Here is a 13,485-nt window from a genome sequence, read left to right as displayed (position 1 = left end):
ATTAAGGATTCTGAGAATCTGAAAACATGAGAACAATTTGTTTTCAAATTGGCAGCAAACAATGTTTAGGGGAAATTCCCATATTTGACAGAAAGTGCTTTATTAAAAGACACAGTGCCTGTTTTAGAGATCATTAGTGACAAAAGAAGCAAAGGGAGTGTGACAGTGACTTCACTGGTATGTTATCACTAGAAGGCATGCTCTCCTACAACATAAATAATAAGTCCTGCTCAAAGGAGATCGTGTGAAACTGGTAAAAGGGGAAATTATGAAAATAGGATTAGCAAGGAAAGTTATCGAAAGACAGAGAGTAAATCTTAGTCTGTTTAATAGTCTTAAATTTGGCAGCAGGCCCTTCTTCCATGGGATTGGGCATGCTGGTTGACTGAGCTTTCCACACAGTGTTTTAGGTCATGGGAAAAGGAATTGTTTTCACATAAAGCTGACAGGCTTTGCTGGGAAACAATAAAAGATACTATAAATTCAAAACTATGAGTTTTTCTGAAGTTATTATAAATAGGAAATGTAATTTAACTTGTGATGATCAGAAAATCAAAGTTCCTACACTACATCACATTGCCCATCTACTTACTTAAAAATTCCATGTAAGTTTAGCTTTATAAATTTTCTGATAAAAAGTATTTCTTAAATAAATGAATACAGAACATGAACATACATAGAAAAATAAAATGGAAAAGGTTAATATTTGCTTTCTTTTGTTTTGTTCTATGCTCTCTTATGAACTTCCAAAATCAGAATCAAATATGCTTATTAAAATGCCTGGAAGGATACACTTAGTATTTGGAAGGTTAAAAGACAATGGCATTTCAAAAAAGGTTTTGGTAAGTCCTTTTTGGAGCCCTTTGGACAGTGTCTATGCATTCTCCCTAAGGAAAAAGCAAGAAAATGTTCATATTACTGAAGAATGGGGGAAGTGTTTCACCAGTGGAAGAATGTGTGCCCCGATAGAAGAGAGCTGACAAGAGAGCTTCTTTGTGGTCTAAAGACTATTGCACATTCAAATAAAATACAGGAAAGAAGAATGTCCAACAGATAATATGTTCAAAAACATATCAACATATAAACTAGCTTGTGCCCAGAAATAAAACATGGATACCAGACACCACTGCAGTTGAACCTGCCTTAATTTGCTTCTGTTTTAATGACCTTTAGAAAATGGTCCAAACTGATTATCAGCAATACATTGTTTTTGCTTTTTTCTTAAAAAAATATTTTGAGACCACTTTTGATATGCACACATATGATGTGGTCATAACAGACAAATATAACTTTAGCAAGACTAAACAAAAGTGCAAAACTTAAAAAACAAAATTAAAAAATATGGAAGCATAAGCTAAAATTTTCTGCATAGCTGAAATCTATTTAAAGCAAGTCCTTGTTGCAGGGGTGGGAAGGGGTGCTGACAGGAGGTTAAAGCAGTTTTTGTTTTTTTTTTAATGTCTTCTGCATGTTTAAACGATGCAAAAAAAATAATTTCACTTCATAGGCTTGGAAACATCTCACAGACAATTCATCCCTATATCTTTAGACACCATGGTTGTGGCAGTGCCTCCTTCTGCAAGGTACACAGCAGTGCTAGACTTAGAATGAACTGCTTTGTCCCTCCCATTGTTGTTGACCTCACAGTCCAGTGGTTCAGTGGAGATGACCCAGGTGGAGGGGCGCCACCGCTTAAGAGAATATGGAGTTTTCACACGTCTCTTGATCTTTTCACCTGATCCGGATTTGCCATCTTGTGTTGATTCACCTACTGAAAATAAAAGTACAAGAAATGAGCTGTATGAAAGGACAATACTTAGAAGTAAAGAGGTGTCTGGATATGTAATGCAGTTGACAGAGTCCTTGCCTGGTGTGCACAAAGCCCTGAGCTCAATTCCAGTACCACATAAACCCTGGTGGTTGTGAGTATCTGCAATCCTAGCAGTTTGGAAGTAGAAGCAGGAGGATCAGAAGTTCAAGACCAACCTAGACTCCACAGTCACTACACAGGCCAGCCTGAGCTATATAAGACAAGCCCCACCCCCACCCCAAGACAGGGTTTCTCTGTGTAGCTTTGTAGACCAGGCTGGCCTTGAACTTACAGAGATCTGCCTGCCTCTGCCTCCCAAGTGCTGGGATTGAAGGTATGCGTTACCACCATCCAGAAACGTAATATTTTTAAGAGGGATGAACATTTCCCCATAATTCTCTGTTCTCATATCTGAAAAGATGCTTTATGCTGGCAGAAGCAAGCAAGGTATGTCAACTAGCTTGTAATATAAACCACTCAAATAAAGGGCTAGGTTTTCTTTCTTTCTTTTTTTTTCCTTTTCTTTTCAAAACAGTCACTCTGTAGACCAGGCTGACCTCATCAAACTCAGAGATCTTCTGCCTCTGCCTCTGCCTCCTGAGTGTTGGGATTAAAGGTGTGTGCCACCACCACCACCACCACCACCACCACCACCACCACCACCACCACCACCACCACCACCACCCCCGGCTTAGATTTTCTTTTCTTTGTGGTGCTGGAGACTTAAACCTGAGCCTTGTGTATAGTAGGCTAGTATTTTACCTCTGACTACATGTACAGCCAAGGGGCTAGATATTTACTGTTTTGAGACCTTGTTTCAGCCCATTCTGTAGTTTAAGAAAGCATAAAACATGACTTGTTTTTCTTTCATAAATACAAACAAAAGGAGAAACCATTTTATTTAATAATGACTGTTCAGAGATTCTGGTGAGCTCTCCTGTCATGGCTGTAATTCCGTTAAGGTAGGACACCAAGTGGCAGCTGACCTATCTAGGTTCCACCCCACAGCACGGCTCTGTTTAATATATGAGACTCAATAAAAAGATGACTTTCTGAAACTTCTCTTGACTTCTATGACTTACTGAGAGCTGGGTATGGTGACACATGCCTTTAATCCCAGCACACCATACTTGCTATACAGATCAGACTATCCTGGTCTATATAGCAAGTTCCAGGGCATCCAGGACTACATATAGAGACCTTGTCTCAAACAAACGAACAAACACAAAATACATATAAAGACTAAATGTAGATTTAACATATTAATATGTTTCAGAAATAAAAGTGGCATAATGTTGCTACTTGGTGCTCTGATACTAATAAGTACTGATTTAATCTCACTTGTCATAAAAGTATATGAACCACATCATAAAAAAGCCATCAAGTAAAACATAGACTAAGTTGGTAATTTTTCTGACTATTGTGATACTAGCTTTTTAATTATCAATGACCAAGGGGGGAAGGAAGAAAGAAAGGAAAAGAAAGGCCCACTTCCCCCACTTTGCAATAACACAATTACTTATGAGGCCCAGTCACTTTGTCTCTGGAAGTGCGAAAGGTAAAGAATCCTAAAGGACACTCCATGATCCCTCCACTTACTCTGTATACTGCTGCCATCCAGGATATTTGTGGCTGAAAGATCCAGAGAATTGGGCCTCTGTGCTCTTCTGGGCTTTGTTGGCCCAGGATCTGCAACTGTGCTTGTAACACCCTGTGTAAGTACATCTTGTTCTGAACATGGATTGCTGTTATTGTTATTGGAATTAGTTCGACCACCTTCTAGAGGCCGTTCCCTCCTGTCTACCAAACGATCCAGAACCCCTTCATCATGGCCAGCTTGTTGCTCTCGTCTCAGTAAAGGTTCATGCTCATCAGGACTGGAATTGATATTCAGTCGGGTATCCTCACCAATAAATTGGTTTTGCAGCATGTCTTGAGCCCTATGTGACACTAGGTTAGCTGCCTGACCAGATGGCACTGCCCCATTGGCATACTGGGTTGTGGCAGCATGGGGATTAACATTGTGGCTTCTACCTGCCACACCGTTCATAGTTACTGTCACTACATGAGGTTCTGCTGCATTGATTGTATTCATCTTGGCAACTCCAGTTTCTACTTGTTTCAAGTTTGATTTGTGCTTGTTGCCAAATTTTAGTCGGGGTTCTTTTGTTGAATTTTTGGTGTTCAAAGGCAAACTAGTAGGTCTCTTAGGAAGGTTCTGCTGCTTAGGGAGAGGATAGATCTGAGCAGGTGGAACATCAGGAATTAAACATGCTTGGCCATTTGCAGCCTGTGTGAAATCCTGCTGCCCAGTCACTTCCACTGCAAGCTTTATGAGTGGATAAAGCAAGCTAGAACTGGTACTGCTCAATGGGTCTGGCCCACTGAACTGCTTAAGAGAGTGTTCCATGAGGTTCTCGTCAGAGCTCTCCTTGAGGTTCTTATCAACTTCTTTTGGGTCTAGCTTATTAGTCTCCAAGTCTTCTTCTGTCAGCTGTAAGCAGACAGGGGTTGGCCCCATTGACTGTGCAACATTTGTGGCATGCAAATTTGTCTCATCTGGGTACGGCACCTCAGATATAGTGGTCATGCCGGTACTTGGAGTGAGGCCAGTGGTGTTTGTGGTGGTTGTGTTTGTGGACAGGCTGGTGACACTTGTTTCAGGGCTGGAGATTCGAGCTTGTGCTTGCTGTCGTTCATAATTAATTGAATTCCGGTTCTTTTCTCCTATAGTCAAAGGTGTGCTGGACATTGAGTGCTCAGAGGATATATTCTTCACAATGCTGTCAGTGTGATGTATGGAGTCTTCAATATATGAGGAAGAAGAATAATCAGGATAAGGCCCAATTTTTGGCACACGCCTATTATGTGATAGGTTGCTTGAAGAAAGAAAAAAAAAGGTATGACAATGAGAACATAAACTTATGACAAATTGTCTATTCTAAGTAAACACCACTGATTTCAAAGTCCATTGTTTCTCCCCTACTCCTAGACAAGGTTTTTCTGTACAGCCCTGACTGTCTTGGAGCTCACTCTGTAGACCAGGCTGACCTCAAACTCAGATACCTACCTGTCTCTGCCACCACCTCCCAGCTTCAATTACTTTTTATTTTATACTTTGCATTCTTCTATTGCACTTATTTACTTAATACGTATGAATGCATATAGAGATCAGAGGTCAACCTGTGGAAGTCAGTTCTCTTCCAACATGTGGGTTTCAGGAATCAAACCAGGTTATCAGGTTTAGCAGCAAGTACTTTACCTGCCAAGCAATCTCACTAGCCCTGGTTTACTCCTAACTCATATTTAAGAGTAAGTGAGGCATAAGATGACTCTCAGATAAAGGAACAAAAGCTGAATGGCCAATAGCTAGGCAGGAGAAAGAACAGGCAGGGCTGGCATGCAGAGGGAATAAGTAGGAGGAGAAATCTAGGGAAGAGAGTGAGGATCAAGAAAAGGAGAAAGAGAGGAGGACACCAGGGGCCAGCCAGCAAGCCAGCCAGCCACAGAGTAAGAAGGAAAGACAGATATGTAGAATAAAGAAAGGTAAAAAGCCCAGAGGCAAAATGTAGTTAAAGAGAAACAAAATAATTTAAGCTAAAAAAGCTTGCTAGAAATAAGCCAAGCTAAGACCAGGCATTTGTAAGTTAGAATACATCTCCATGTATTTATTTGAGAGCTGGGTGGCTGGCTCCCAAAGAGCAAAAAACTCAACTGCAAATCAGGACTTCTCTTCAGTCACTGAGGTGCACAACTGGCACCAACACTCCTGGGAAGTGTCAGCTCTAGACTGTCATGCTGTTATGTAATTATTTAAATCTCATTACAGAAAACGTTAGGGACAGCCTTCACTGAAGTGATCAAGCACTGGAACATTCACAGATGAAAACATTGCAGAAGAGAATCAGCTGAAGGAAAAGAGGGTCCATAAAAGAAGACTGCAAGGGAATGACATAAAGGCAAAGAAAAGGCTGTTACACAAACATGAAAAGGGAAGCTAAAGGGATGAGAGGTTAAAGAACAATAAGAGGAAGCCTACAGTGCAAATGATTATTGAATGAACTGTCATTTAAGAGAAACCTGGGAGAGACTGGAGGTAAGAAGAGCCATTGCAAGTAAAGGTGACTAACATAAGGGGGGAAAACAAAATAGATACATGGGGTTTCTTTTTATCATTCAAAAAAATTGAAAAGTATTTTTTTTTCTTTAAGACAGGTTTCTCTGTAGCTTTGGATCCTGTCCTGGAACTCACTGTGTAGACCAGACAGCCTCAAACTCACAGAGATCTACCTGCCTCTGCCTCCTGAGTGCTAGGATTGAAGCGTGCACTACCGCCGCCCAGCAACTCAAAGGTATTTAAAGTAGGAGCTTGTGGTGTATACCTTTAATCCCAGAACACAGAAGGCAGAGGCAGGCGGATCTCTGTGAGTTCGAGGCCAGCCTGATCTACAAAGCTACACAGAAAAACCAAAAAGGAGCTTCAGGTGACTCATTTTTTTTTTTTTTAAGACTTTTAAATTTCATCTATTTCATGTAGTTGCCTGTAGATGTGTATGTGGCTCATGTTCATGTGTGGTATCTGTATAGGTTAGAAGATGAAGTAGGACTCCCTGGAATGGAGTTACAGATGGTTAGGAACCACCATGTGGATGGGTGCTGGGAACTGAACCAGGGTTTGCTTAAAGAGCAACAAGGGCTCTAACTGAGCCATCTCTCTAGTCCCTTCATCTGACTCTTGACAGACATATAAACTGCATGTTTTACAGATTATGAGGCAGCAGAAATACAGAATGAAGATGGAAGCAGAAGACTTTTCTAATCCTTGTAAAGTGAGAGCACTTCTATTTAGAACAGCTAGTCTCTTTCTACTCTTCTTGATTTGTGATATGCAAGATACACAGCTGAGGCTCTTTCCACCTATTTATAAGTAGTGCAGACAGCACACATTACAAATTGTTGTTAGAAAGAACATAAAATAGAGGGGGAAAAGATTTAAAATTGAAATATACTTTTACTTTCATGTCACCTGATAATATTTTTCCTGGATGTCTTTTCTGAAACTTTATGTTTGTTTGTTGTTTTTGTTTTTTGAGACATGATTTCTCTGTGTAACAGTCCTGGCTGTCCTGGAACTCACTTTGTAGACCAGGCTGGCCTAAAACTCACAGAGATTTACCTGCCTCTGTCTCCCAAGTGCTGAGATTAAAGGCATATACCACAACAGCCCAGCTTTCTGAAACTTTTAAATATGTATTAGATAAAGTACTAAAGTTGTTATTTTTGCTCCCAAACACAGAACCAAGAAATATAGTTTATCTGTTTACAAGTGCCAAAGTACAGGGATGTTTCGGCTTTTCTTTTCTTTTTTTTGGTTTTTCGAGACAGGGTTTCTCTGTGGCTTTGGAGGCTGTCCTGGAACTAGCTCTTGTAGACTAGACTGGTCTCGAACTCACAGAGATCCGCCTGCCTCTGCTTCCCGAGTGCTGGGATTAAAGGCGTGTGCCACCAACGCCCGGTGAGATGTTCCGGCTTTTCAACTTTTGAGACAGAGTTTTAATCTGCAGCCCAGATTGGCCTGGAACTCATCATTTAGTCTAAGATGGCCTTGCACCTTTGGCAATCCTCCTGCCTCCAAGGTCTGAGATGACAGGCATGAACTACCAGTTTAATTTCTTCAAAAAGCCTTTAAAAAAAAAAATGTATACAGTGTTCTGCCTACATGCTAGAAGAGGGCACCAGATCTCATTTAGATGGTTGGTTGTGAGCTACCATGGGGGTGGCTCTTAACTGCTGAGCCATCTCTCCAGCCCCATGAAGTCTTTCTTTTTTTAATGTTTATTTTTATTTTATATGAATGGGCGTTTTTGTCTGCAAACTACATATGTGCCTGCCAGAAGAGGGTGTTAAAGCCCCCTGGAACTGGGATTTGAACTGTTTATGAGCCATCATGTAGGTACTGGGAATTGAACCTGGGCCCTCTGCAAGAGCCGCCAGTTCTCTTAATCCCTGAGCCATCTCTCCAGCCCTAAAAAGCCTTTTTATTTAGGATTTAAATTATAGTTCTAACAAAGGAAATGTCTCATAAGACCATATTCACAGTGTAGTAGAAAGAAGTATTAGTGTGTTCTTTAAGAAAGAGTATTGGAGAGGCAGTCTGAAAGTCCTAGTGTGCAGTGAAACAGTAGTAGATATCCAGGCAAAGTCACAGCTCTGCATGCTTTAAGAAATAAAAGGACACTAATAAAAAACAAGAGATATACCACACAATATATGTAGAAGCAGTTATAAACTTCTTACAACTAGGAAAATATTTTACCTTTACCATTAAAGGCAAGTTACATTAACTCCCCCCTACCCACACACACACATTTTTTTTCCCCCTTTTGGGTTTTTGAGACAGGGTTTTTCTGTGTAGCCCTAGCCATCCTGGAATTTGCTCTGTAGACCTCGAACTCAGAGATCCAAATGCTAAAGGCAAGTGCCATCATGACTGGCTAATAAAGAGTAATTTCTTTTACTGTATCTTTAGATACAAAATTACAGATTCTGCTTTGTACTCATATCAAATAAATATTTTCAGTGCAAGGATGGAAATACAGAGGGGCTAGAGAGAAGGCTCAGTGCTTAAGAGCATGCATTACTCTTGTACAGGACCTGAATTCAGTTCACAGCACCACAGCTCACAACTGCCTAATCCCAGCTCTAGAGGGATCTTATACCTCTGGCCTCCAGACTGGGAATACTGAAAGGAAATGATACCCTTGTACTATATGAGCTACTACACTTATTAGGCTGGCCTAGCAGTGTTTACTTCCTGTCCTGTACTTGGTCTCAGTTGCCAACACCATGTGGTAGCTACAAGCCCACAGGGTCTTACCGTTCATTCTGCATGGCAGTAGACATTGGGTTGACTGTTGGGCTCACAGACTTGTTTCTCTCCCATATCATCATAAGTTCAGCCATTCTCTCCTCAGCACACTGTGCAGTGAGCCGAGCCTCTGCATCCTGGTCCCAACAATCTTCAATCGTTTCCTTGAGTGATCTCACTGCCTATAACACAAAATAGACATCAGACAGCATGCTGTTTTTAACTGTATTCAGGATTTTAATTTAAAACATGCCAAAGAAAATCAGGTTTTTTTTTAATTGTGTGTGTGTGTGTGTGTGTGTGTGTGTGCATGCATGAGTTTTTTTGGGTTTGTCTTTTTTTTTTTTTTTTTTTAAGACAGGGTTTCTCTGTGTAGCCCTGGCTGTACTGGAATTCACTATGTAGACCAGGCTGGCCTTCAACTCAGAGATCCACCTGTCTCTGCCCCTGAGTGTTGGGATCAAAGGCAACCACCATGCCAGGCTCCAAACTAACATTTTCTAACTAACTAACTAAAAAATATTCTGGGGGGTAAGGGTGGTGCATGCCTTTAATCCCAGCACACGGGAGGCAGAGGCAGGTAGATCTCTGTGAGTTCAAGGCCAACCTGATATACAAATTGAGTTCCAGAACAGCCAGAAAACTCGTGTCTCAAAATCAAACCAAAATAAATAGATAAATAAACTAAAAAAATTATATATTTTGAATGTTGCAGTAGCAAAAAAAAATACTCATCTTAAGTATTACATGGTGTATGTATTCTCCCCTCTGTCTGTCTGTCTGTCTATCCGTCCATCCGTCTGTCCCTCGTCTCTCCTGATCTTGTGACTGACTTGTATTAGGGCCCTCCTTTAATCTATTTAAAGTTTAAGGCTGAAATGAAGCATACTTAACTAGATGTAACATACTAAAACATAAGTTGCATCTGTGTAGCCCTGGATGTCCTGAAATTCACTCTGTAGACCACGCTGGCCTCAAACTCAGATATCCACCTGCCTCTGCCTCTGCCTCTGGAGTGATGGGATTAAAGATGTGTGTCTCTGTGCCCAGCTCTTTATTTTATTATTTATTCTGTTTATTTATCTATTTAGGTTTTAGGGACTTATACTTGAAATTTTAGCACTTGGGAAGTAGAGGCAGGAAGATCAGGAGTTCAAGGATATTTTTGATCCTAGAATAAGTTTAAGACCAGACTGGAATGCAGGAGATCCTGCCTAAAAACAAACAGAAAGCAAAAAGAATGCAAAGAAACAAGAATGTATTGTCTATTTATAGGAAAATAAAATCTTAACAGACATTGAGGAAGTACAGACACTAGAGGTATCAAAAATTTCAAGTGAACCACCTTAAATATGCGCAAAGAAAACAATGGGTGAAGAACTAAATGTAAGAAAACATTTTTGTTTTCTGTTTTGGTTTTTCGAGACAGGGTTTCTCTCTGTAGCCCTGGCTGTCCTAGAACTCACTTTGTAGACCAGACAGGCCTTGAACTCAGAGAGATCTGTCTGCCTCTGCCTGCTGACTGCTGGGATAAAAGGCATGTGTCACCATGCCTGGCCTAAGATAGACAGATGAGAACTGAACCCAGAGCTGATGCAGGAGCAGCTAGTACTCTTAACTACTGACCTTTCTCTTCAGCACTCACATCCTAAGAAAGTGATGTTGAAATAAACAGAGTAACAATAAAAGACACTATTTTTTTAAAAGACTTAAAATGATATTTTAAAGCACAATAACAAATATTCGTGTTTATCTGAGTGGTTCAACATCAGATAATAAGCAGAAGGAAGAAAGAACCTGTGAATTTGAAGATGGAAAAACAAAGTTATTCAGTCTGAGTATAGAAGTCAAAAGAATGAGGAAAAAGGAACAGAAACTAGACTACTGAGAAGTAATTCTTAGCACAGGAACAAACATACTAAATACACAAGATAGAAGCTATAGAAGGGGAAGAGAAAAGGGCAGGAGTACATGAACACATGATGTGAAACTCAAGTTTATCCATATACCCAAGAACCTTGATGAACTCTAGGTAGGATGACTCCCATAGCTCCATGATAAGACAACTTTCAGTTGAAGTGCCATAAACCAAAACTGAACAGAGATCCTGACAATGAGAAACTAAAACAAGACTCTGGTAAGATCAACAGCCATTGGAACCCAGAAGGCACAAGTATGGCATATTTAAGCATTGAAATAGAAAACAATTGTTAAGAAGAATTACATATTGGGGCTGAAGAGATGGAAGATCCTGAGTTCAATTCCCAGTTATCAGATGGTGGCTCACAGCCATCTATAATGAGATCTGGTGCACTCTTCTGGTATACAGGCATGAATGGAGGCAGAATATGTAATAAATAAACAAATCCTAAAAAAAGGAATTACATATCAAAAAAATTCTTCAATAATGAAGAAATTAGGAGTCTCAGATATTGAATCTGGGGAAGTCACTATGTAGACATGCCCTGTAAGAAAGTTAAATGGGCCTTTCCACACTGAAATTTAAAAAGTAATTACAGATAACTATAAGAGTCAATAAGCTGTTTTGGTTTGGTTTGGTTTTTTGGTTTATTTTGAGACAGAGTCTCACTATGTAGCTCTGGCTGTCCTGGAACTCACTGTATAGACTACACTGGCCTCCAACTCACAGAGATCTGCCGGCCTCTTTCCCAAGTGTTAGAGAAAGAATGCCACTAAGCCCACCTAAACAGCATTTTTTTTTTTAAAATACCTCTTCCTTTTTTTTTAAAGAATAAATAAACCTTTAGTCATTTTAATAAACTAGAGTTAGAGAGAAAGTATATAGTTTATACTTTAAGTAGACTGCAGAGAATTTTTTTTTTTCCTTTTTGGCTGTACCATATCAAGTTTAAATGGATTTGTTGGAGGTAAACCAAGTATTAAAAATCCCTTACTTAGCAACTTCATGTAAATCAGAAGTAAAAAGTTTTCAGGTAAATCTGCATATCCTGCATATCTCACTATGGTACGGTTGCCAACAAATACTTCAAAAGAATAAATCTTAGTTGTTGCAGTGAAACAAAACAATTTAAGGAAGACGAAAAGATGAAGTTCCAATTTATTATAACAAATTCTCAGAGATTTCATAGACAGTTTTCTATGAGGTCAGCAGCTCTGGGGAATCCTGGTAGAGTACAGTTCATACTCTTACCTACTATCTGGGCCTCTTAGGGAACTACCCAAGATGCACAGCAAAAACTGCAATTTGAAGGCAATGGTGTATGAACTTAACAAGCTCTTCAATAGCACATACTTAAAGATTCTAATCTCATTTGAAACATAAGCTAGCTTTAAGATTAATCTATTAACAAAGATGACCAATAAGATAAAGTCAACCTATCTGAATGGAAATACACAGGGTCTCTCTGGTTTCTGATATGACGCGAAGGAAAACATTCTATTCTATTGAGGTGATCTGTAACTGGGATGGGAAAATATAAAGGAAAATGATTTAAATTACTAACTTTCTGCATATTTCTTACTTAATTATAATATATAAAAATAATTTGTACTAAGTATAATGATGTAATAAATACATTCAGAAGTAGTCATCATAAAAATATCACTGTAGAAATTGAAATAAAAAATTTTAATTTGGGCTGGAGAGATGGCTCAGAGGTTAAGAGCACTGGCTACTCTTCCAGTGGTCTTGAGTTCAATTCCCAGCACCCACATGATGGCTCACAACTATCCGTAATGAGAGCTGATGCCCTCTTCTGGCTTGCAAGGATACATGCAGACAGAATACTGTATACATAATAAATTATTTATTTATTTATTTTTTTCGAGGCAGGGTTTTTCTGTGGCTTTGGAGGCTGTCCTGGAACTAGCTCTTGTAGACCAGGTTGGTCTCGAACTCACAGAGATCCGCCTGCCTCTGCCTCCTGAGTGCTGGGATTAAAGGCATGCGCCACCACCGCCCGGCAATAACTTAATTAAAAAAAAATTTATTTATTTATTTATTGGGCGAGAATGGCAAATGTCATGGTGTACACGTGGTGGTCAGAGGACAACTTTCGTAAGTCAGTTCTTTCCTTTCAATCTTTGGGTTCCAAGGGCTGAAATACATCATCAGGCTTGGTGGCAAGAGCCCTGACCTGAGGAGCCATCCTGCCATCCCAGGAAATTAAAAATATAATAAACAAATAATTGACACAATAGTGCTAGTGAGAAATTAATGGATGGCTCAAAAGGTAAAGCTGAGCAAATGCTGAACAATTAGAACAACAATGAAAACCAGATGGAAGCCAGAGATGCAGCTCAGTTGGTGGAGTGTGAGCATACATGAAATTCAAACCCTGGGTTAGATCGACAGCACCACATAAATCATCATGGTAGTAGCATGTGGACTTCAGAAGTAAAGGCAGGAGTTCAGTTGTCCTCAGCTACAAAATTAAATTAGTATGGACTCATGTAGCCCTGTTTCCCAAACAAAAAATAAGTGGGAAATACAAGGAAGAAATTCAGACTTGGAATGTCAGGTGGTTAAATATTGGTTTAATGTGGGTGTTGGTGGTACACGCCTTTAATCCCCCCACTCAGGAGTGGATCTCTGTGAGTTCGATGCCAGCCTGGTCTACAAGGTTCCAGGAAAGGCTCCAAAGCAACACAGAGAAACCCTGTCTCGAAAAAACAAAACAAAAAACAAAACAAAACAAAAAAATTGGTTTAATGAGTGAACAAAGAAACATAAGAAGTAATTTTAAAATAAATATTAGAGAACTCCTGATTGAGGAAAGTCTTGGATTTTCAAACTGAAAAATCTATTCAATAGATTTCCAGGAAA

The 13,485-nt window shown here is 39.7% G+C and overlaps 1 protein-coding gene and 1 long non-coding RNA gene across 2 annotated transcripts in view; one reads left to right on the top strand and one right to left on the bottom strand.

Annotated features, from left to right (window-relative positions):
• Nucleotides 1-1,127: 1,127 nt before the first annotated feature.
• The window catches only part of Bmpr2 (bone morphogenetic protein receptor type 2), a 101,709-nt gene continuing 89,351 nt past the window's right edge, over nt 1,128-13,485 (bottom strand). Inside the window, exons 11-13 of the mRNA XM_027396998.2 lie at nt 8,688-8,860; nt 3,410-4,689; nt 1,128-1,771 (exon numbers count right to left, since the gene is read on the bottom strand). Coding sequence (XP_027252799.1) covers nt 1,521-1,771; nt 3,410-4,689; nt 8,688-8,860 — 1,704 coding nt within the window. The 3' untranslated portion in view covers nt 1,128-1,520. The remainder of the gene's footprint in view (nt 1,772-3,409; nt 4,690-8,687; nt 8,861-13,485) is intronic.
• LOC118238413 lies at nt 4,571-6,596 on the top strand. Its single transcript, XR_004768677.1, has 3 exons — nt 4,571-4,710; nt 5,640-5,906; nt 6,022-6,596. It is a non-coding gene; the product is annotated as an uncharacterized LOC118238413 (long non-coding RNA).

Source organism: Cricetulus griseus, chromosome 2 (assembly GCF_003668045.3).
Source record: "Cricetulus griseus strain 17A/GY chromosome 2, alternate assembly CriGri-PICRH-1.0, whole genome shotgun sequence".
Classification (NCBI taxonomy): domain Eukaryota; kingdom Metazoa; phylum Chordata; class Mammalia; order Rodentia; family Cricetidae; genus Cricetulus; species Cricetulus griseus.
Note: the sequence above shows the minus strand (reverse complement) of the source record. Positions and strands in the feature narration are given on the sequence as shown.